The sequence below is a fragment of the Periplaneta americana genome, chromosome 3 (genome assembly GCF_040183065.1).
Source record: "Periplaneta americana isolate PAMFEO1 chromosome 3, P.americana_PAMFEO1_priV1, whole genome shotgun sequence".
NCBI classification, from domain to species: Eukaryota; Metazoa; Arthropoda; class Insecta; order Blattodea; family Blattidae; genus Periplaneta; species Periplaneta americana.
Genome location: NC_091119.1, coordinates 142760424 through 142784369, shown reverse-complemented (window position 1 = coordinate 142784369; position 23946 = coordinate 142760424). Strand labels below are relative to the sequence as shown.

General features: G+C 35.4%; 1 protein-coding gene across 3 annotated transcripts in view; it reads right to left on the bottom strand.

Annotated features, from left to right (window-relative positions):
- LOC138697152 (cilia- and flagella-associated protein 99-like) overlaps window positions 1-21194 on the bottom strand; it is a 52194-nt gene extending 31000 nt beyond the window's left edge. For all 3 annotated transcript variants that reach the window (XM_069822728.1, XM_069822726.1, XM_069822729.1), the window contains exons 1-4: window positions 20850-21194; window positions 18095-18245; window positions 3855-4075; window positions 2392-2523 (exon numbers count right to left, since the gene is read on the bottom strand). In XM_069822728.1, the coding sequence (XP_069678829.1) occupies window positions 2392-2523; window positions 3855-4075; window positions 18095-18245; window positions 20850-20999 (654 nt within the window). In that variant the 5' untranslated portion in view covers window positions 21000-21194. The remainder of the gene's footprint in view (window positions 1-2391; window positions 2524-3854; window positions 4076-18094; window positions 18246-20849) is intronic.
- Window positions 21195-23946: the final 2752 nt, after the last annotated feature.

Below are 23946 nucleotides of genomic sequence, written 5' to 3'. Positions count from 1 at the left end.
TGAATGCACTACGTCAAATATATTGTATAAAATATTGTAATTTACAAAGTGAATGCTATTATTATTTATAATGTGAAATTTGTTGCTTTTGATATAGATTGAGATAAAGTTTTTGACTAGTAAGCGCATTAAACTGTACATACAGTACCCTATATCTCGTACTTACAGCATGCTTGTGCTCTGAGAATTAAGGTTGCTATTACCTTATTCCCGAGGGAAAATTAGTCTCCAAGCTTCTATAAGTCGAGTTGTAAAAACATGTTGGAGTTGTTCATTTCGCCTCTCCGAGTAGCGCACCTCGCCATTCACTCGCCATGCATCTCGCATCTCGCCTCAGCAGAACATAGCGAAGCAATTCACCTCGCCATGATTCTCGCCTTACGCGGACAATGAGTACAGATGTGAGATTCTCCATGAACACAACGTGGTAAATACTAATAAATTTATTGGTCGTACCTATTAGTACTTAAGAAATGTTTACAAATTCTGACAGTGATAGCGATTTATCTACGAGTACTGCAATGAAGTGGTGGTTACTTTCCAACAGAAGAAGAAAATACAGCGTGCATCCAATCAATAAGGAACGCACTAAACTTGGTGAATTCTATCAATTATATCAGCAACTTAAGGCATTTCCAGATAGATTTTACGAATATTTAAGAATATCTCAGTCAACGTTCAATTACATCTTAATGCTAATAGAACCTAAAATCCAAAAAGTGTACACTAACATACATAAACAACCAATCAGTGCTGAAGAGAGGTTGGTAGTGACTCTCAGGTAATTAATAATTATACAGTATATAATAATGTACTATTATCAAAATTTATTACTTATTATTAGCAAAAATCTTTTACTGTCAATCACAATAAGAAACACATATTCTTTCAAAATATTGTACAAAAGTTTGACTTCGGTATAAACACTTTTTATTCTGAAAACGAAATGAATAACAATAATAATAATAATAATAATAATAATAATAATAATAATAATGGCTTTAAAAATGAACATACTGTAATATAATAAGCAATTAAGAACTGCAAGATTTAAAAAAGAATAAGAAAAGAAACTGCCCAACAAATTAACAGAAAATGAACTAATTACTGCCACTGAAAGTCTTTATTTATCTCATTTACATTAACAGTTGTCAAGTTTTAGTACGGCTTATTTCCTTATTAATTCCTCCTTATCCATGGCTGTAAATCTACACGGCAATATTTGTTATTAATAAATAACAATGTACACGGCCATCAGTATCACAACTGTGCATTTACATTGAGAGGACGGATGGAGAGAATCATGACGTTCCGTTGCAACAATCGACCAATCAGAACGCTAGTTTCAGGCAGCTGCATCTTGATTGATTCCCGCTGAACGGCGAGATGTGCGGCGAGGTGCGTAGCGAGATGAACTACTCCAGCATGTTTTTACCCATTATATATCGTTGGTTTGTTTCCTAATCGCCACACGGCGAGATGCGCGGCGATATGCGTGGCGAGATGAACATCTCCAACATGTTTTTACCCTTACTCTGTATCCCAGAAGCAATCAGGCGAGTTGCACGGCCTGACTCTCTCACCATAGTTTTTAAAACTCTAATTTTGTGTAAATATCACTGCTGAAATGTCATCTCTATGATGATCATAATCATTTTCTTCAAGAACTGGAATTTTTTATTTGCTGCATCGTTACTATTGTGAAGAATTTGAACGAACACTAGACATTAAAAAATAGCATATCTTTCAGAATAGAAATAAATAATTGATGTGTACAGGGGGAAAAAAGATGAATGTCACATTGCTGTTAAGGGTGAGATAATGATCTAATTCAGTATATTAATGCAGATTTATTGCTGTTCTTATTAAAAATTAAGGAAGGGATTACTATCTGTGTGGGTGTATGGCGGCCTGGGTAGCGTAGTCGGTATAGCGCTGGCCTTCTGTGCTCGAGGTTGCGGGTTCGATCCTGGCTCAGGTCGATGGCATTTAAGCTAATGTCAGTAGATTTACTGGTATGTAAAAGATCTCCTGCGGGACAAAATTCCGGGACACCGGCGACGCTGATATAACCACTGCAGTTGCGAGCATCGCTAAATAAACCATCATTTGTAATTTACTATCTAGGCCTATGGTCATAATTTTTCTTTTTACCAGGTTTGATAAGAACAAAACTAAAGTTCGTAGTAATCTATTGAATTAGATACTGACATCATCTTTAAGAGCATTATGACATTCGTCTTTTTTTCCTGTACTCTTCAATTGATGATATCGTTTCAAGAGCATGTCCCCTCTCTCAAAATCATCCCCTTGACTATTGTAATCGCCTGTGTTAGTTTGTGATGATAACTATTTTGAATTCTGTGCGTCTCTATATTCAGTATTGCTTACCGTTGGAGATTCGAATGGAGGAGGCAATTTCTTGGGATGTTTCAGCACGCCGACATCCATTGGCACTGTCAGCGGTAGTTTCTTCTTACACGTATTTTCTTTGTAGTACTGTCGAATATCATGAAGTAATACCTGTAATTAATTATATAACTGCATATAGGCCTACTCTTACAAACTCATATTAAAGTTTCGAATATTTTTTTTTTTTTTTGTAAAGTGGCATATGCTGACGTGGAGAAAGAACAAGAAACACTCTGATACAATCAGTTATTTATAAATATAATATGCTCCTATTTCGTAGTCGCAAGGTCGAAGGCGTTATGCTTTCGCCTGGCGATACGGAATGTGCACTGGTTTGTGTCTTCGCATGGAAAGACATTTTACCGGTGCCCACCCAGCATCGCGATCGGAAATTGGGGAGTTATAATCAGGCAGTGCATTTTAGTTCTCAAACGTACTTTCTTCTGGTAGCTACATCTATTACGTCACGTGGATGAGTAAGCACGGTAGAATTGCAAGCAGGTACGCTTGGGGTCATTAAATAATAATGATGTAATGTGTTATAAATATGTCTCTGTAACGTCATATGATGTAGAAAGAACATTCTCTTAGTTTAAACAAATTTTATGTGATGTTCGTAGAAGATTTGCATTTCATAACCTCAATATATGTTTTCGTTCACTGCAACGGGATAGGTCTTGATAAACGAAGTATTTGTATTATATTGTGTAAAATATAAATATTAATAATTTGTATATTGCTTTTTGTTATTATTATTTTGTTCCTGTAACGTCATGTGACGCACGAACAACATTTTCTTAGCTTAAACCAATTTTTACTGGCAGTTATAGTAAAAGATATGGATTTCATAATCTCAGAATATATTTGATTTTGTTAACCGTAACGGACTTGATTTCGTTAAATGAATTAATTGTACAGTATATATTATATAGAGTATTTACAGTTAATGTGTATCATGTTTACTATTATGTTCTATAATAGCCTATAATATTGTATACTATTATATACTATTATTGCTGTTCCCTAAATATATTTTATTCATATCGATAAAAATATCGATGTATAGATATTTATATCTCTTATTTATATGCCGAAATCGATGATATCGATCTTATAAAGATGCGATATCAAATATTAATAAGCACACCTCTGCAGCATACTTTTAATAATTTCAAACACTTAATATTTTTCGATAAAATATTAAAAATATAATTACTTTACTTATTCGAACACGCCTTTAGATTTGGTAATCATAAAGGCTTCCATTCAATCCTAGAGGATAGATAACAGGATAGCCGTTAAGCCGTTACTATAATGAAGGTTACATAGGTGATGTATGTAGAACCGGCATGCAGATTCAAGCGAACTACGATTAAATATAAACTTCACTTGACAGAAGCCCAGAAAGAAGGCCAAGGCTACAGACGGAAAAACAAACTCGCCTTAACGCACTGCATGAAGTCATCCTGCAGGATGTTGTTTTTGACGTACTGCAAGTCGAACACCATGCATGCCGCCCGCATGATGCGCTCTTGAATGTTTTCCTGTGAGAAGAACTGCAGCAGTTGGTACGATCTTTTAAGTGTTTGGAGATGTAAGAGTGCAGTCTTCACTTCATCTATTGTTTCCTCCCTCAGCTTGAACACGATCAAGTACACAATCACTGAAATTAAATACATGAATAAGGGTTAGTCAAATGATAGTAAATTAGTTTCTATGTCGAGTATCCGGGTTTGAGTCAGTGGAATTTGTGACGAACAGATGCGAGGCTGAAGCAGATATTCTTTGGGCACTCCCTTTTCTCATCTGTCATTGTATGATCTATGCAAAGACAAAATTAAGATTACCTCTTTGTATCTTAAGAGGGGATATACAGGTTTGAGGGCGAAGAAGCATTTTTAAATTTATTTTTTATATAAAGATTGGTCATTTATCTTTATGTCAGTGAAAGAATTTTTACGATATATACAATATTTTGGTAGATATGACCATGAACATGCGAGCATGTGCTTATGTAGCTCTCCACATATAAGATAGGCCTATATTTAACGCCTATTTCCCGTAACTTGTACTTTTCAAAACCGTTTTTGTGATAACTCGGTAAGTTTTTAAGATCCCACAGTAAAATTTTCCATGCAACTGTCTTTCATATTTACGAACAAGATGAACTGCAATTTTATTGCTGTAACATTTATAGTTTATTTTTAAAAATTACCTAAACCAAAAAAAAAAAAATTAACTTCTCATAATTAAGTAAAAAAAACTTCTATTGTAGACGTTTCAAAGATTGCACTTCATATTGTTCATTTTACATTAGGAATAAATAGAAAAAATAATGACTCAGAAATATTCATATTTGTGAACATCATAAAACGGCACATCAATGCACAAAAACTTCCACTTTTTTGTTATTCATAATTACTCATAATGGTGAAACTTTTAGTAAATCTGAAAATAGTCTATAATTGCAGAAGCAGTGAATACTGAGCATGTCAAATTTCAAGTTGAAAGAGTCATTAGTTGCTGAGAAAAAAATATTGAATTTTCCTGAAGGATTATTGCTGTAACGCTCAAACCTGTATATCCCCCACTTAAGTGATATTTTTGTTAGAATCTGCTCTTTAAGATAAGTAGCCGACAAGAATATCCACAGTTTAGTGTCAGGACTGGATTATGAGTGAGGATGTTTTAAGAAGAAGAAAAAGAAGAAGAAGTAAAATAGCTTAGTAATATTTTATTTAACGGCGCTTTCAACTCACTCACTCACTCACTCACTCACTCACTCACTCACTCACTCACTCACTCACTCACTCACCGCTCTCGGCCAAGTTTAATTCCGCTAATCTCGTATTCAATGGACAACATGGTAACAGATATTAAGGTACCATTGAGAACGGCGAGAAGAGAAAGACATAAATTAAGTATATTATTATGTGGCCCACATAAAATGTTACGGGTTAATTTCTCGTAAATAGATCAATAAAACTAAATCCTTTGAGATTGTGTCATGAGGAGCATTCTGTTGAACCCCACTTATGGGGCACGGGGGGCAGCTTTGATATTTTTTATGGAATAATGAAATAATTTTTAAATATTTTGATTCCCCTGAAAAAAAAAAAAAAAAGACCAATTTTGTTTGAAGTATTCTGAAGAGAGGTCAGTGAAAACCCATATTCATTGTTCTGAAGATTGCCTAATCTTCAGGCGTTCTTGAGTTTCTGTCTCGCAAAGTCAGTGAGCGACAAACATACAGTAGATTGCAGCACTTATAAAGCGAACTAAAATACGTAATCAATCAATGTTATATATAAACAGATTTTTACTGTGGTTGGAACGAATGATATTAAACGATGCTCACAGTTTCAATTAAAACCTCTGTGGGAGGATCTATTTATTTTCGGAGGTAGAGGTTTAGTTTCTGTAAAAATTATTACCACTGTTAGAAAATTTCATTTAGAAGGCCATTATAAACATTAGTATGGAGATCAAGATGTCGTAGAAGTGGATTGTGAAGCCCTTGTAAATGATCTTCGTAATAAACTTGGATTAGAAGTAAGTTGTATTTAATCATACTTTATCCTCCTGAATCCTGAGAGTATAGTATACTATACTAGAGAGTATAGTATGCTATACTATACTTTATACATGATTATGATATAAGATGTATGTGCAGAGACCTGATATATAGTATAATATACCTGCATTTGTGTTCTAACTATAACCTGCAGAATTTTTCAGCATTTTCCTCATGTCAGTGACTTTTCATAAAATTATATTGAACTTTAAAAATAAAACAACAGATATCTCAGGACTCAGAAGGGTATAGCCTACCATGAATGTGTTACCGGTATAAGGTCATTCGTTATACCGTGAAACCAAATGCATGCCTGGGTCGTAGCTTACAGTAAGAACTTTATGGTGAGAGTAAGGTAGCTGCAAGTGGAAATGTAGCGAGAGAGGAAGCATCCCAATTAATTTTCTTCTTCTCCTCACGCGCAGGTAGGTTTTATGAGATAGCGAATAGCCTATATCCATTATTAGAGGTTTTTTTTATATAAAAATACTGTCGTGTTTTATTTTAGTTTACTTTTCAAAGAAATATCTCTCTACTTTATATTCTTTTTAAATGTGCTGATATTTTTAGGCCGAGTTGAGATATCTAAAATCAAAGAAAAAGACATGCAGTATAAATAATTTCATTGTTTAAAGTACCGGTATTCAAGATTTTCCCCATCTGTGGGACTGATGCCGGATGGTCTATGGCGAGTCTTCGGCCTCACTTCAATTCACCCCCTTTGATCTGATTACCTGGTTGGGTTTTTTCTGAGGTTTTCCCCAACCATAAGGCAAATGCCAGGTAATCTTTTGGCGAATCCTCGGGCCTCACCTCATCTACTACATCGAGCCAAAATATTGTAAAAAATTGTAGAAAATTATAAAATTGTAAAATATTGTAAAAATTGTAATTGTAATCTTGTAAAATTTTGACTTCATCCACATTGCTAATGTAAGATCTATGGAATATAATAAATAAAATGAAAAAAAAATTAGCCTACTCGTATATAGACCTACGTAATTCATTTCACTTTGTTTGCACCATTGAAACAAGTCGCTAATCCCTAACGGGATCCTCAGCCCTCCAACCAGGAGATTAACTGTGAAAGGAATGTGCTTACTATTGCGTCATCTGTTGGAGCGAAGTAGATAGATAATATTACCATTGTAACGTCAGTTTAAAAAACATGCGCTCTCCTGCATATGTTATTTCCTGTATGGAGAGATTAAAAGACCAGGGGCCATATTCATAGACATTCTTAGCGCGGGCTTCCGGTGGATGATAGCGAAATAACGTTTTTCGTATTCATAAACCAGTGTTAGAGACGTGATATGATATGAATCCTGTACAAGTAACCAGTCGATAGCCGGGGCTAATTTAGCACGCTCGTAACGCGGGCTAGCGAAATGGCTATGAATAGCACCCCAGGAAATTAACCGTGATCTAATTTTGTAACTAGGATAGTATAAATATGTGTGTATCAGTGTTATCGTCTGTGCTTTGAGAGTTAGCCAATGGAGATGCGTTTACCCACGTGTGTGACCTTATGACATCTAATGACATAACATTCATTCACAGCATAACCCCGCTGCGTCTCATTCCCCTGAGACTTTCTCCTGGTTGGAGTACGGTATGTATGCCGTTTCAGTCTTGCATAGCACATGCTCACAGTGCAAGAATCTTCTCATCACTAGAGAAGACAAAACTATTTTTAAGGAAGTAAGGGGACTCTTTTATAAAGTATAAAGTTTCCAGTCTATCTAGTTTCACCGAGGGTTGAACTAAACTCGGCAATAAGTCGCATCCGTATGCAATGTCGGTGTTTGTATACACTGGAAGGGACAGATGGTTAACCTGCAATTTAAGGCCGCAATAACAGAAACGTGACGATAGTACTGAGATGAAAATATTTTGTAGTGGGGTGGTTGTTGACCGGAAACAACAAGAGTAGAGATACGGTCCAGCCAGCCTATCAGAGCCAAGGGCACATGGGGGTGTGCTCGGTCACGCCTCCTGCATCTGCACGCAGGAAACTACAAACGTGCGCGGTTTTTGTTAGATTAAGTTTTACGCAGTAATGTTTGTAGGAATTTGGAAGCTGGCCAGCAGAGGGGAACTACTTCGATATCGACAGTATTTGGATATTTATAGACCCGGTGTGTAATATGTCCCGTGTCCCGAACTCATGCGGAGATCCCTCCATATCTCTTTTATTTTTACGCTAGACTTCAACTGGACGGAAGTAGTAGCATCTGTGTTCCGATTCTCTTTGTTTGACAACGTTACACGTTTTACAGAGAAACACAAACGTTGATAGTATCTGTTCCGGGTGTTGTAATATGATTTTAAACCAAAGGAAGTAGGACTGCTTTGCATATACAGTAACAGTACTCAAGTTGATTGGTTGCTAATCGAAGCTCTATCTTTCCAAAGGGGCTAAGCGCCAAAAACAGCTTTCTCAGATATTGATTAAAAACATACTGCCAAATAAACTAAGTTGAGATACCTCCTACTCCATATTTTTGCGCACGAATGAGTCACTTGAAGTTGAGCTTCGACAGAACCGATTCAGTATGTTCACAGTCTAGTATATATACAGTCACGAAGCTCAATACGTAGTAAATATGCATCCACAGACAGTTGCTAACCACTAGGATCGCTACTATCGCCTCATTATAGACCTGTTTCTAGTACCCTCATAAACTCAAGCTTCGTGACTGTATATACTAGACTGTGGTATGATGCTCTCATATGGATGTACTTACCTTAGATTGGATAAAATTAAATTTGAAAAATTGGCGCTTAGCCTCTTTGGAAAGTTAGGTCTTCAGTAAAAGATATGGCCGATCAAAATGTTCCTGACATCAGTGTAAAATGTACTACGTAAAATAAGTAGTATACAGACTGTCAGAGCTTTAGTTGCTATCTGCATTGCGCTAGTTACTTGTATAGCGACAACTGTGTTTTTACTTTAATGCTTATGGAAAATATGGCGGTTGTGTTCGTTGTGGTGCCGAACATTCTGTCGTATCCGTGGTACCCTAATTTCAGAGTGGCAAAACTTCACCATATTGGATATAGATAGGCATCCTATTTTACAGTGAATGTACATATTAAATTTCTGAACAAAAATTTGCTTAATTTCGGTTTTATTTCGTACAAAAAATATAAATTCGGCGTTGTTTCAAATTAAAAAAGTTTGACTCTCGTCATGCAAAATATATCTGCTGTATATCTATTCATACAGAGATTAGAGTTCTATATCATCAAGGGAATCGAATATTGCATTCAAAATTCTGTACTGAAATATGGATTGAATATTAACTTCAAAATTTTGTAATTACATAAATATCAATATTTGGGCACATTAAATTAAAATTCATGAAGAAGTCACAAAGTTTCTTAGAAACACCAAATTTGAATAAGCTAATAGACTAAAACAACAATTTCGCATATGCATAAAATTTCGCGTTATTTCGCGAATTTAATCTTACCATATTTTGACCTGAAACTGGTTGATATATAAAATGTTTTCCTTTATCAGCTGAAAAACCGTATTTCGCGAATCCGTGGTTTACGAAAAGTAGGTATTGCTCGATATAGAATATGCGAAGTGTTTTTTTTTTTCTCTCTCTTGTACGGAGGAGGGACCCGAAGGCTTGCACTGCAGCCTGAAGCTTATTGTGCTTACCACTCCTATTCTACGAATGATTGGGTAGCAGAACGGCAGCGCTCTTGTACAAGTACAGCACGCCGTACCGTGAACTTAACTCGGGCTATTATATGGATGATGATGATGATGATGATGATGATATGTGAATTAATGATGGCGAAATGAGTACGAGGTCCAACGCCGAAAGTTACTTAGCAATTCTGCTTCAGTTGTCTAAGTCCTATTACTCTTAAAGAAAATTCTGCAGAGATTAAAACAACGTTAGAGAGTTAAAAATGATTACATGCATTGTTCCTTAAAACAGCGACATTAACGAAAAAAATTAGAAGTTTTATTGATCGTGAGGAAGATAGTGGCCTGTTATGCAGTGAATATTTAATGAATTAAACCTGTAGTTTGTAGGACGTTGAACCATCATGTCGTCGTAATTGGTTCGACGAAAGAAGTAACCCTCATTGAAAGTTCCCGTTCGAAGTTTTCAGTTTTATATTACTGACCTCGTTCTTGTTGTGATGTGGCGGTGTGGAGAAGTGTGTTTCATAGCGAAGAATTTAAACTTCCTTAAACCACTTTGAATGTTTCATGTACGAGGGTTTAAGATTTTCTTTATAATTTCTTCTTTTTTCTTTTTGTTTAATTGACATTGGATTCTGAGTTCACTGTAGCGTTAAATAGGGTATCTGTCTTTCACGGTGAAGCCTTGGGTTGAAGCCCATCCAAATTAACGGAATATACTCCACGTGGATTAATTTGTTTCAGGATAACTACGGCTCCACTTCCATAACTTTCCACTTTATGTTTTATTTCAGCATAAATGTAATTCACTAAGCTGTAATATTCTTGCAAATTAAAGCCTATTACCGAAAAAAGTGATTTAGAACGTGCGTCTGACTGTCTATCTGTTTATCTGTGTTCGAGTACAGAAACTTCTTCTAGACCAGCGTTTCTCAACCTATGGAACGCGTACCACTAGTGGTACATGAGCCACTGCTGGATGATAGGCCTACTTAAAGTTTAAAATAAAAATATAAATTATCTTAAAATATAAAAATTAGCTGTTTTTAATGTTTCAAATAATGAAAAAGTAAGTAAAATAATTTCAACAATGCGTATTTGATTATAAAATGATTTCAATAATGTGTTTGAATATTTATAGTTTTTGGCCAATTGCACCAAATCTTGTTAATGTTAATTCAATAATATTCAGTAGAACACAAAGCTTAGTACTAAATAAATTCATAATAGCAGGAGATTACAACCGTCTTTGGGGATGGAAAGTGCTTTTCTATCCACCACATTCACCGCACTCAAGCCCCTGTGATTATGACTTAATCCCAAAGATGAAGGAACCACTTCATGACGTTCGATTCCAGACTGTTCCCGATATTCTGCAGGCAGTGGGGCGGTCCATCAGAAACATCAACAGAATAAAAGCTGCTACAGAGATACTACGACTTTCACATCGCTGGCAACGAGTTGTAGACAATGCTGGTTACTACATTGAAGGACTGTAGAAGTTTCAGAGATGTATCATTTGTATATTCGTAATAAATAAATAGTTGCCATTATTAAAGTTACAACTTCTGTATATTTTCAAGACTCATATTTAACATGTGCAAAATAATCACAATTTTGGATTAAATTTTGACAAAATATTAGTATCAGGAAGAAGATTAAACAAATGATTGTGAAGTGGAAAATATAAAAAGTGTTTAGGAATTTATTCCTACGGAATTTATGCTTCAGCATGAAAAAAATGCCACACTTTTTATCACCAGAATTGTGGTGAGTAAAAATTTTTAAAGGAATATCTGCATTTTTAGCAAATTGTGTGTGCCATTTCTAGCACATTCTGTATAAGTATGATGGGCACTGAGGGTTGAAAACTCACAATAACAATTTAGCCCAAAACAAAGAAACGATCCTGCTCCTCTTGTGGTCCCAGTTAGTGTAGGATCACAAGAGGAATGAAGACGTCCTCAGTGAACTCCAGATCGAATCAATATTAGAATATACAGGAACACAGACAGAAAATGGTTAAACCATGTCAACAGAATGACTAACAGTGGAGTCCCAAAAATGATCCCCTCCGTTACAGACCACCAGGGAAAAGATCAATAGAACGTCCTGTAAAAAGACTGATCGAGTCTGTAATAGGCCACATGGCATAATACATTCTGGGAAGATGATGATGACAAAGAAACGATTACATTCGTAATTTATATGTTAAGTATAATAAAGTGACGAATGGAAGAAGTACAGTTTGTATCTAAAGAAAATTTGAAGACCTCTCCGGAATAAGGATGTACCAATAAAACTGGAAGTCAAGTTTCAGGAGAAAGAAAACTATAGGGGAGAGTTGGGTAGTATCGGACATCGGGTAATATCGGACAGTGCGTTTCTTTCATCTACCACCAGATGATAGTACCTGAATGACATGGTTACGTTTCTGTATGCGACATCACAGAAACGTAGCCATGTCATTCAGGTACTATTATCTGGTGGTAGATGAAAGAAACTCACTGTCCGATATTACCCAATGTCCGATACTACCCATCTCTCCCCTACTTCTTAATTTCAATTCAGGAATCCGCCCCTGAGCACGAGTTCTACTCTTTCAGGGGCGAGCTAAAGTTTTGTTTTTGTTTATATTGTATTTTATGTTAAAATTATTAGCAAATAAATAAATAATTAAATAAATAAATAAATAAATAAAATTTCAGGGACATATTTCATCAGGCCTATATTTACTATCGCAACTATTTGACTAAGCAAAGATACAAGTTTATTCAGCCATTGAATGCAATAGTTTACTGTTATAAATAAATGATTTAAAATTACTTTTCCCATCTGCATTACACATTTCAAGAATCTAATGTTGCATCCTTTTTCCGGGATGGACTTCAGTTATTCCCAAAGAACAGAATAATAAATAGACCTTTATAAATATCATTTCTACTCTTCGTTACGATTTTACTCTTAAGATCATACAGCCTAGGGCAACCAGCCATGGGGAAAAATGGTTCCGAAGGGCCACTGCACTCAAAGCCGCATTACCCCAACTCCACCGACTCTCTCCTCCGCCCGGTGCTTCTCTAGACACGCTTCATTCAGTGGTGGGTATGGCTTCGATCTCGGGACGTCAATTTCAGGAAGAGCGGCAGAAAGAATTTTTTGTTACTTACAAAAAGAAGAAAGTCTGTTGCTTAATATGTGGGTTTAAAATTGCGCATATAAAACGCTTCAATATTAAACGCCACTTTGATCAGAAGCATAAAGCGTACTTCGGTGATCTTACAAGTATTTATTTAGAGTTTTAAAAGCTACTTTTGTAATATTTGTGAAAAGATACAAAATAAGATATGTTTATGGTATTTTCAGGATTTAGATACTTATTTTATTAAGTAGCCTATCTGGAACTGAAGTTATTTAAAACTTTGAGTGCATATTAGGCCTACTTGATGCGTTCTCTTTTGAAGAAAGATTTTCAGAAGAACTGCAATGGACATGGAGATGTGTCTGTTCAATAATCCATTTGTATTTGATGTTACCCAAGCATCAGAGCCACTATATAGAGGTGCAAAAGAGCACGCCACTAAAGTGTTTAGGAAAAAATGGATTACCTACCAGAGGAGCAATTCCCTAATCTGCGCACATTTGCAATGCGTATGATATCTATGTTTGGCTCAACTTACTGTTGTGAGCTGTTTTTCTTTTCAAAATGAATATGACCAAAAGTATCTCCAGGACTAGGATCACAGACATGCATTTAGTTTCAGTATTACGGTTGAGTTGTTCTATTTTAGAGCCAAATATATCCTTTTTAGTTAATAACAAGAAATTTCGAGGGCAATCAACAACAAAAAATGAAAACCAGCAGTATAGGCCTACAGCAGTATTTCGTTTCATTCATATCTCTTGTATTTTGTTTAATATGTTTTAAAGTTAAATGACAGTGGAGCTTAGTTTTACTTTCTTTAGTATTTATAAAAAGAAACAATTGATTTTGTTGATCATTATATTGTGTTTAATATGTTTTCCAGTTAAATGACAATGGAGCTTAGTTACTTTATTAGTTTTAAAAAGAAACAATTTATATTGTGCAGTTAAATGACAATGGAGCTTTGCTTTTTTCTTTATTGTTTTTAAAAAAGAAATACTTTATTATGTCGATCACAAGGCAGTTCAAGAATTTTTTGTGCACATGATAAAGGAGTAGTTATACAATTGAAAAATATATAATTTGCCTAATGACAGTAGGTGGCCGTCATAATTTATTATTGTATGACACGTGTACTTCCTATAAACAAAATACTGCAAAGATTTTGAAACAAGAAATAAGAGCGGAGATATTACTGATGCGCAAGGTGTGTCGAATCCACCACTGCACTTGCCTTAGCAAAACAGCTGCTTTACCCCTCGCCTGTCAATCAAACGAATGTGGGGTGGGTAGAAACGTTCCCTCCCAACTTTGCTTATAGTCCCCATAGCTGGCCTAGGGGGACAAAATCCTACACACTGATAGGTATCAGAAAGAGTAGAGCTTTCTTAGAGGTTTAGCGGTCACTAATATTAAGTACAGAACCAATTAGATTTACGGTAGTTTGACTGACAGTACTGCTGATTATGTGAAAGGAACCGTATATATTTCGAATCTCATTATAAAACAATAATATTTTTATATCACTTCTAATTCCGTGAACAAAAAAGTAATACTGGGGGTGATTTACTATAAAATAAACATTTTATATTAAATTTGCAAAATTACTCGCATTTATCTGTTTGAGTAGTGCAATTTATTAACGAAGTTAAATATACTTTTGGTATTATAAAGGATAAATCTAGAAAACAAAAATGTAACGCCTTATTTAGGTGTCTAGTGAATTAATTTTATTTCTTTATGTCGTTTGATTAATACATGGGTTCCCAACCGGTGTATCGCGCAGTGTCATGAATGTATCAAGAAAATTTTTAATTGAAAAATAAATTTTATACCTAAAGTCTTTTTACAACGTATTTTTTTTAGTTACAACAAAGACTTTCATATTTTATTTTGAGTCAGATTTTACCAATGAAACGTAAACGCCTGCAACAATGCTGAGTTTAATTTTTCTGCCTGGCGATAATTCCAGTGAAAGTGATCACCTGCAACAATGATTAATAATTCGTTTACTCTTCCCACTTAGAAACAGTTTAGAATATTGGTAGAATATATTGACCGGTTTCAGTATATAGTGTGTGATAGTGCGACTATTTTATTAAAAGTGCTTTATTTAGATTTTATCATGGACAACTTTTTAATTCGAAAAATATAATCTGAATCAAGTTCTGGGTTAGATGACAGCAGTGCTAATTCAAATAATGTGAGCGACAATTCCCAGCGTTTCGTTAATATTGTGATGAGTACTTGCAATATGGTTTTATGTGACGTGGAGTTGAATATAAAACAAAATCCCGAGTGTCTTACATGCGGAAATGTTTTGTCAAATAAGTCGATGGTACCGAATAAACTAAAAAGAGATTTAAAACTGCCGTTTTCAACGTCATACTTACGTTAATCAGCATTTTCTATCATGAAAATAGTGAAATCTAAACAAAGGAATAGACTGTTGCATCCTGAAGATGATTTACGTATTGGCCTATCAACCATAAGGCCACGTATAAAGAAACTCTGTGCAACCCACCAAGCGCAGACTTCACATTAATTTAAATAGATAAGTTTTCAAAAACGAGAATAAAAATCTTTTATCGAGCATTCAGCATAGATATGTTGGGATTTTTGACACATACGTTTGTTTTTTTCTAATGTCACTCAAGTTGCTGCTTGCTTTTTTTTTTTAATAATTTTCGATTGCGTGTTAACATCGACCTATCTACAACACTGGATGTCCGATGCTACGAATATCATCAGTGTTTTTTTCTGGCGGAACACGCAAAGGCGTTCCGACATCATGGAACCGAAATATGTGTGAATAACTATGCTTTTAATATAATTTTTCTTTGAACTCCGCTTAGACCTTGAAAGTCTTAGTTGGACGAAAAGGAGCTTAAAAGCGACAAAATTCCCGTGCAGTGAACAGTTATCATCTCCCTGTCCGCTATAGAATAATCTACACAGAGTTCCACCACCTTTTTCTCCAGAAGAAAAGTACTTGTTATTATTATTATTATTATTATTATTATTATTATTATTATTATTATTATTATTATTAAAAGCAAATAAGCATGTCGTGATATCGTGGGCGTTCAGTAAAGTGTGTCGTCAGTCAAAAAAAGGTTGGGAACCACTGGATTAATAGTTAAAGAGAATAAACTTTAATCGATGATGTCACTGGCAACTTGTTAAAGCTACCGGCTTATCTGAATCTGCAGCGAGTTGAATTCCCAGGTTGCACTTGGCTGTGGGTAGGATCCCATTATACTTATTACTTGGTTTGATTTTTTCCGATATTTATCCCAACTGTATGAAGAATTTCGGGTAATTCCATGACGAATTCAAGAACTCATCTCGTCAAATATAATTTCGCCACCACCAATGCCACCAACATTACAGTATATATCCAAGTACTTGATACAGCGTCGTTAAATAACCGTTTAAAACACTCTAAATGGACTGAATTGTTGTGAAAAAGTAAAACGTATAATGAGGTAGTGTGTTTCATCATCATGCCATCTATTGTTATTAGTGAAATGATTAATGGCAACGATATAAGATATTTCATATAACTGCTAAAAATGACTGTGATGTACGTGAAGTAAGTTTATGTTAAAGTAGCCACTTGTAGCTGATACAGAGCAATTACATAAATGTTCTGTCGTGACCATGCAGACCGTGGCGTGTCCTTCTACAAGGACAAGCGAAATGACCTAGTGCAGTATGAATACGACCGAAATAAAAGAAATGCTCGTATTTGGTCAATTTGCGTGCAATAAGCTTTTTATATGCATACGCAAAAAAACCATTAATTAGTACAAAGCTTCATTTCAGTGCTTATGCGGACAGCATCCGTTGTGTGATCTTTACCGTAGGCTACTCGGGAAATCCCTTGTAACATATTAAACTTCTACCAAACTTATTATTAACTCAATATTAGTATTTATTGACTGTTCACCTCATTATCATGGCTAATTGATTTAAGGTACTCATCTACCCTTAATCTACCCTTAAATATAGTGATTGCACCAGGTACGTAATTCACAGAGCTCCATCATTGTATGATGTGCACCACGACCGAAATTTGTTTGAAGAACATTTTGTCCGATAGGAGGCAGAATGTTAGCTTGATTAATTGAAAAAAAAAGTTCTTGTATGTCGAATAAATAAACAAGAATAGGTTGCTATTAAAATGGGAATGAAATACGAACGTCTGATAACGTATTTTTAATTTCACATTAGAGAATACTGGGAAAAATCTGATTTCGAGATTCTGTTGGCTATAGCCTATTATGTTTTCAACATTCTCAGTACTGAGGAAATTTTGGCCTCCGCTGCCTTTGCTCCTCTATTAAACAGAAGAATATCTCGGAAGTATTCGTTTTTTTTTTCAACTTGACTCTCCATCTTCTTTAGCCCACAAATAGCACAAACTTACTCCCGCAAAATTCAAGGAGTATTTACAAGCACAAAACTCCAAATAACAAATGACAAACGATAAAAAAATCTCCTAACAATTCAGTGTTGTGATGACCAGGCTTCGGTCCTGGGCACAGAAACGCATGAAGTTCAGAGCGCACGAACGATATGTTGTGTTGGTCGAGTGGGATGGGAGATGGAGCGCGCCGTTACTTCGTGTCTCAACATTTAAACAGTCCGTCATAGTACGGCACAAAATATATTTCACCCTCTACAGATGCAGTATATACAGTATATTCCTAGTGTAGATAATAAATGTCTACCATTAAAGTATTAATGTGAGTTGTAACCTTCAATCAGGTGTCCCTACGCCGAAGCCTGTTACGCGTACCGCAGCCAAGCAGCAATACACACAACGGTAATGCACATTACGAACCCACCTGTGCTGTTGCAGTCACCCCACACGGGTCATGACGCCATTAATACTCCATGTACTCTAAACCTCATACTGGTTACTCTGTGTCCTTAGGCCGAAGCCTGGTGATGACAAACAATAACGCTAAAAACTAATCTATCAACCTAATACCACAGTCTAGTACATACTGTACAGTCACGAAGCTTGAGTTGTTGAGGGTACTAAGAACAATAGACTGTGCCGGTAGTATTTCGCTTTATCTGTGACGAGGCGATAGTAGCGATCCTAGTGGTTAGCAACTATTTATGGATGCATATTCTCTACGTATTGAGCTTCGTGACTGTATATACTAGACTGTGCTAATACAGTTGTCTATATTTAAAATTGTTGGCAAACTTTTCATTTATGCTAATAATTACATATAGATTGCTTGAGACAGTATTACTTTGTGATGTGTAGTTTTACCTGTAATTATCACTCTGTCTGTTCTGTTTCCTCTGTTCGTGAATGTGTAATATTCATCCGCCAAAATTTTCAGAAGTTTCTCGACTTTGAATATATTCATTAATACTTCTGTGCTTATATGCACAAAATTCTTGTCTGATTCGCTTTTGCACTGAAAAGGAACATAATTTAGATCAATGTGCATACATGACTTACTGACTTTTAAGGAACCCGGATGTTCATTGCCGCCCTCACATAAGCCTGCCATTGGGCCCTATCCTAAGCAAGATTAATCCAGTCTCTACCATCATATCCCACCTCCTCAAATCCATTTTAATATTATCTTCCCATCTACGTCTCGACCTCCCCAAAGGTATTTTTCCCTCCGGCCTCGCATCTAACGCTCTATATGCATTTCTGGATTCACCCATGCGTGCTACATGCCCTGCCCATTTCAAACGTCTGGATTTAATGTTCCTAATTATGTCAGGTGAAGAATACAGTGCGTGCAGTTCTGTGTTGTGTAACTTTCTCCATTCTCCTGTAACTTCATCCCTCTTAGCCCTACATATTTTCCTAAGCACCTTATTCTCAAACACCCTTAACCTATGTTCCTCTGTCAAAGTGAGAGTCTAAGTTTCACAATCATAAAGAACAACCGGTAATATAGATAACTGTTTTATAAATTCTAACTTTCAGATTTTTTGACAGTAGAGTGGATGATAAAAACTTCTCAACCGAATAATAACAGGCATTTCCCATATTTACTCTGTATTTAATTTCCTCCCGAGTATCATTTATATTTGTTACTGTTGCTCCCAGGTATTTGAATTTTTCCACCTATTCAAAGGATAATTTTCCAATTTTTATATTTCCATTTCATACAATATTCTCGTCACGAGACATAATCATATACATGACTCCATTATATTAATCTATTCATTGTATGAACGAACATTATATAATTTTTACTTTTTAAACCATTAAGCAAATGCTGTTTATGCTTGGCTTTGGTTCTCTTTGTACATTTTTGAAACATTTAAAAAAAAAGTTTTCTATTTGTTGAAAACATGTCTGGAAAAGATAAATAAAAAACATCTTTAAATTATTTGTGTTGACAGCCAAGTAATCCATGCCTTTGACGAGATTCGAACCTGAAAATGCAACACTCATAAAAAAAAGAAAGCTTCGTGTTAGCCTTACGCATTTTACTGACGTCGAACATCCCCACTGTTCACTACAAAGTATTTGCTTCAGGCTATCAAGAAGGTGGTGCACGCAGATTATAATTAGCTCATATTCTGTTCTTTGCTTCACGCGGGGTTTATTTTCACGCCATGGTATAAACCAGTGCTCGTCACACAACCTACAACTGTCAGTCTGGATAGAACGGGCCACGTGTCGACTAAGCCGTAGTTCATTCTGGTAACTTACTGCTCCTTACAGGATACGAGGGGACCCTTGCACATTCCATGACTTTTGTGACAAAGCGTTTGTAGGATAATTTATTTCGATTAATTTGTTTTCTAATATGCGTTTTTATGCTTTTACGACGAATGAGAGTCCACATCTGTGAAGTAACGGTTAGAGCGTCTGGCCGCGAAACCAGGTGGCCCGGGCTCGATTCCCGGTCGGCACAAGTTACCTGGTTGAGGTTTTTTCCGGGGTTTTCTCTCAACCTATTATGAGAAAATACTGGGTAACTATCGGTGCTGGACCCCGGAATCATTTCATCGGCATTATCACCTTCATCTCATTCATTACGCTAAATAACCTAAGATGTTGATAAAGGTCGTAAAATAACCTACTAAAATAAAAAATCGACGAATGAGATCAGAAATGACTTTGGGTATTTCACCGTGTCCTGAAACTTAACATGTCCAACGTTTCGGAACTGTACCCATACAGGTTTCATCATGAAGACAATAAATTAATTTCTCTGACCTCTATAAAATACGCGTTCCCAATAGCCTGACTGTCTAGCTGAGATGTTGGTCCTATCAAACTCTTTGACAAAAATTCCAAATGTTAGATCCATCACGAATTGTATTAGTGTAAGATTAGCCAAAGCCAACATAAAAACTATTTCTGCTCCACCTATGAAAATAATTATTTATTTCTGCTCTCCCTATGAAAATAGTAATTTCCTAAAACCCGTGAAAGACAATTTGGGACTCAAAATTCTGGGAATTTACCAAATTCCGTGTGAATGTTTGGAAGTTTATTTAGGTCAAACAGGTCGTAGTATTGAAATACGAAAAATATAACACATTAGGTTATAACAACCAGGCAAGTCAACAATAACCGAGCGTTGCATGAACCTTTTGGTTTGTCATATCTCCTGTTAGTTCCTTTGAATCATTGTAGGCCTAAGTTTGCAAAGTTAATAGCTAAAACTGAGATAGTACCTTATTTGCATTGACTACATAGGCATAAATAACGGAAATTTCCTAGTACCCGATACTCGTTACATAGGGTGTTAAGTCAGCCATTATTGTATAATCATAAAAGATGTATATTTTCCCTGGACCAGGAAAATATTACAAACTGTCTAGAATCACATCTAGTAACAAACTATTAAAATTCTTTCCAGAAAGAAGCCACTGTGTAAACATAAAAATGACCTATGTAACGAGTACCGGGTACTAGGAAACTACCGGCATAACCTATACATTGTTTGGAGCTGCATAAATGTAATACCTAAAAGCGAAGACAAATTATTGTTTTGTATTTTAACTATGGGAAATACATATTTGATTAAATGCAAAGTCTTTACCTCACGTGAAACAATGGTGTGTAGAAAATCCATATACGGGATGCTGCGATCTTCATATGAATTCAGAATTTTGATAACATTATCCAGCACACATATCGTAAGAGTAATATCTGACTTAGTACTTTCGTCGAAGTACGGAATTTCCGCCATTTTCTCCACTTGATGTTATTTGATTTGATATTTTCACTTATGCGACAGAAATATCGCTATTGATTTCGTCTTCATCTTTATTTGAAAGCAATTTATAATTATTGTTATTACGCCAATAAATAATACGTTTAAACCTCTTAACAAAAATTATCAGTCGGATAAACATCATGCACAAAATCGGAAAAAAGCATGGAACTTCACAGAATAAAATAGGAAACAATGAACACGCTAAGTAATCAAATTCTAGCTTGTAATAAGACAAGTGAACTCGATCACGGCCTCTTTGACTCTATTTTACTTTATTGTTACAACTACCTCCATAATTATTTATCTTGCGTTTATGATATCTTTAAATTCAACTTAAAAGACTTTATTTCATATGATTCAGTATCGGTTTCAACTCTCTATCCTGTGACTTACTTTTTACATACTTATGATAAGCTGGAGGACGATGTTAATGATTGCCAATAATATTCGTGTGAAATTTATGGAAGATACAGATCACTGAAATAAAAATCGTAGACATTTAAGGAGTAGGCCTATGACTTCTGCTTATTTAACCTCCTTATTTTGCACCACCTATGAAATTAGGCAGTTATGTATTGGACGATTTTAGGCTATCTTAAAACTTTGTATTTTGAGAAAATACAATGATGTATTGTTGAAATGAACTGTCATAAAATGTAAGAAGTAGAATTCCGTGGAATTCGCATTAAAATCAGGATTATATGTATTAGCCTAATAGAAAAAGACGCTCAGATTGTTTGAATAAACGTTAAAACAGTAAGTGTGAATAGACTATTAGCTTTGTCAGTGTATGATGGCGAAAAAATATAAAGTACCCTAATGTGTGGCATGAAAGGAATGACATTTTTTGACATGACATGCTATCAGAAGTATGCTGAAATTATTCTTCAACTTAATAAACTTTAAAGAATGTATGTGGACATTGTCCTACGTTCATAGACATCTATGACGTAGTGCAGAGGGCAGGCCATTAGAGGGAACCCAAGAAGTGGAACTTAAACTGAGACGATTCGATCCGACACCGGGATGGGAATCCAGTGTGGCTTAGTGGATAAAGCATCAGCACGTAGAGCTGAAAACCCGGGTTCAAATCCCAGTGCCGGAGAGAATTTTTCTCCGTTCCACTACTCTTTCATCGTACGATGACGCAGAATATCTGCATGGAAACATCATATTATGTACTTCGGTACATTAAAATAATATGTTTAAAGAATTGTTTGGAAGTATTTTAAGATAAAGCTCTGATGTTTCAATGACTTATATGAAAGTTTTAGATATTAAATTTTACTTCCCATATTTCGGAGTATAGACAGATTTTATAATAATGGGAAGACCAGTTTCTCTGAGAAGGAACGGACCAAATGGCCCAAGCCTTAATGATGGTGATGAAGACTTGAGGTTTAGAAAGTGTATCAGAATATAGAAGATATTAATAGCATGAAATTTTCAAATTTCTTATTACCCCAACCAATGACGATATATTAGTATAAAGTATAGAAACTATCAAACATTTTTCAAGAATTCAGGCAAGAATTCTGCAGTGGTTACCATCTCATTGTGGTATTGTAGGGAATGAGACAGCGAATCTATTGGCAAAGAAAGGAACAAATATTCTTCAGTCAAGTCTCTGCACAATTCCGTACAGCAGAACAGCTATGAACAATCACTGAAGAATTAGATCAATTTTCTGTCACAATCTAGACGAAAAAATTAAGGACAAAGATTGTAAGATGCATTAAAATCCGCTGTAAATAACCTTGAACAGAGGCCGTTAAGAAATTCGCATGGCAACAGACCACGATTCTTGTTTAGTCAACTGTCCGAAGATAGGTTTGAACCTCATAAGTAACACCAATAAGTCAGCACTCATGAGGCAAATATGCCAGGAGATAATGGGGTAGGGTGTCAAGTTCCGTTTGCCTGAATTTTTCGACTGGATATATCTGTACTATCTGTACCACAGTAGTATACGGCCTGAAATAGTCTGGACATCATGCATTTCATTCCATGATCTGTCCATTTTTATCCACTAATGGTTTTGTGAACAGATACTTGATAACTAGAGACGAGATGAGTTTTTTTATCTCAAGACTACTATTTCTTTTATTAATTGTTTTAATTACACTGAACAACAAATTTCTAATTTTTGTCTTGCTCCAAAATAAAAATAGATGAATATGTGTGCCCTAAATCTGAATCTAAAATCCAAATTTCCCCATCAAGTACCATTTTCCGGGGAAAATGAATTTAATTTTTAATGACAAAACTTATTTGTTTTTAATTTTTTACTGCTACTGATAAAATTACAACACACTAGGAATTCAAATACTTGAAAAATGTGTACTGGATACAAAAATGATGTTACGTAGTTTAAAACACAACAAAAATATTTCATGCGTATGAGAAAAATCCTGAAATTTGAACTTACATTTAAAATAATTTTCTGGATGGCTTCTGTTTATAACTAGACCCGGGACTGTATTTTAGAAGAAACCAACAATAGTCTGCAAGCAAGCTGGATGATGATTTTCCTATATATCGCCTTTCCATTTCAGGTATTTCTCGATGAAATCTTACCCCGTGCTCGTCGCTTACCGCTCCAAAGTTAGGAGGAAAGAAATCCAAATGAGAATTGAAAAAGTGTATTTTGAGAGACATATTACACTCCATTTTGTCATATGCACTTAACATGGTTTCCACAACAAGTTCTATGTAGTTGTCTGCCCTAGAATTTCCAAGGAAATTCGAGCAAACGTCTTTGAAAGCGCGCCATGCCATTATTTCTGTAACGGAAAGTTTTTTCTGAAACAAAGGGTAGCCATAACTTTGTGAATTTCTGGACCGATTAAAATGCCATCTTTTAATTTGTCTTCACTCAAAATGGTAAATTTTTCTTTTAAATACTGAAAATAACACCCTT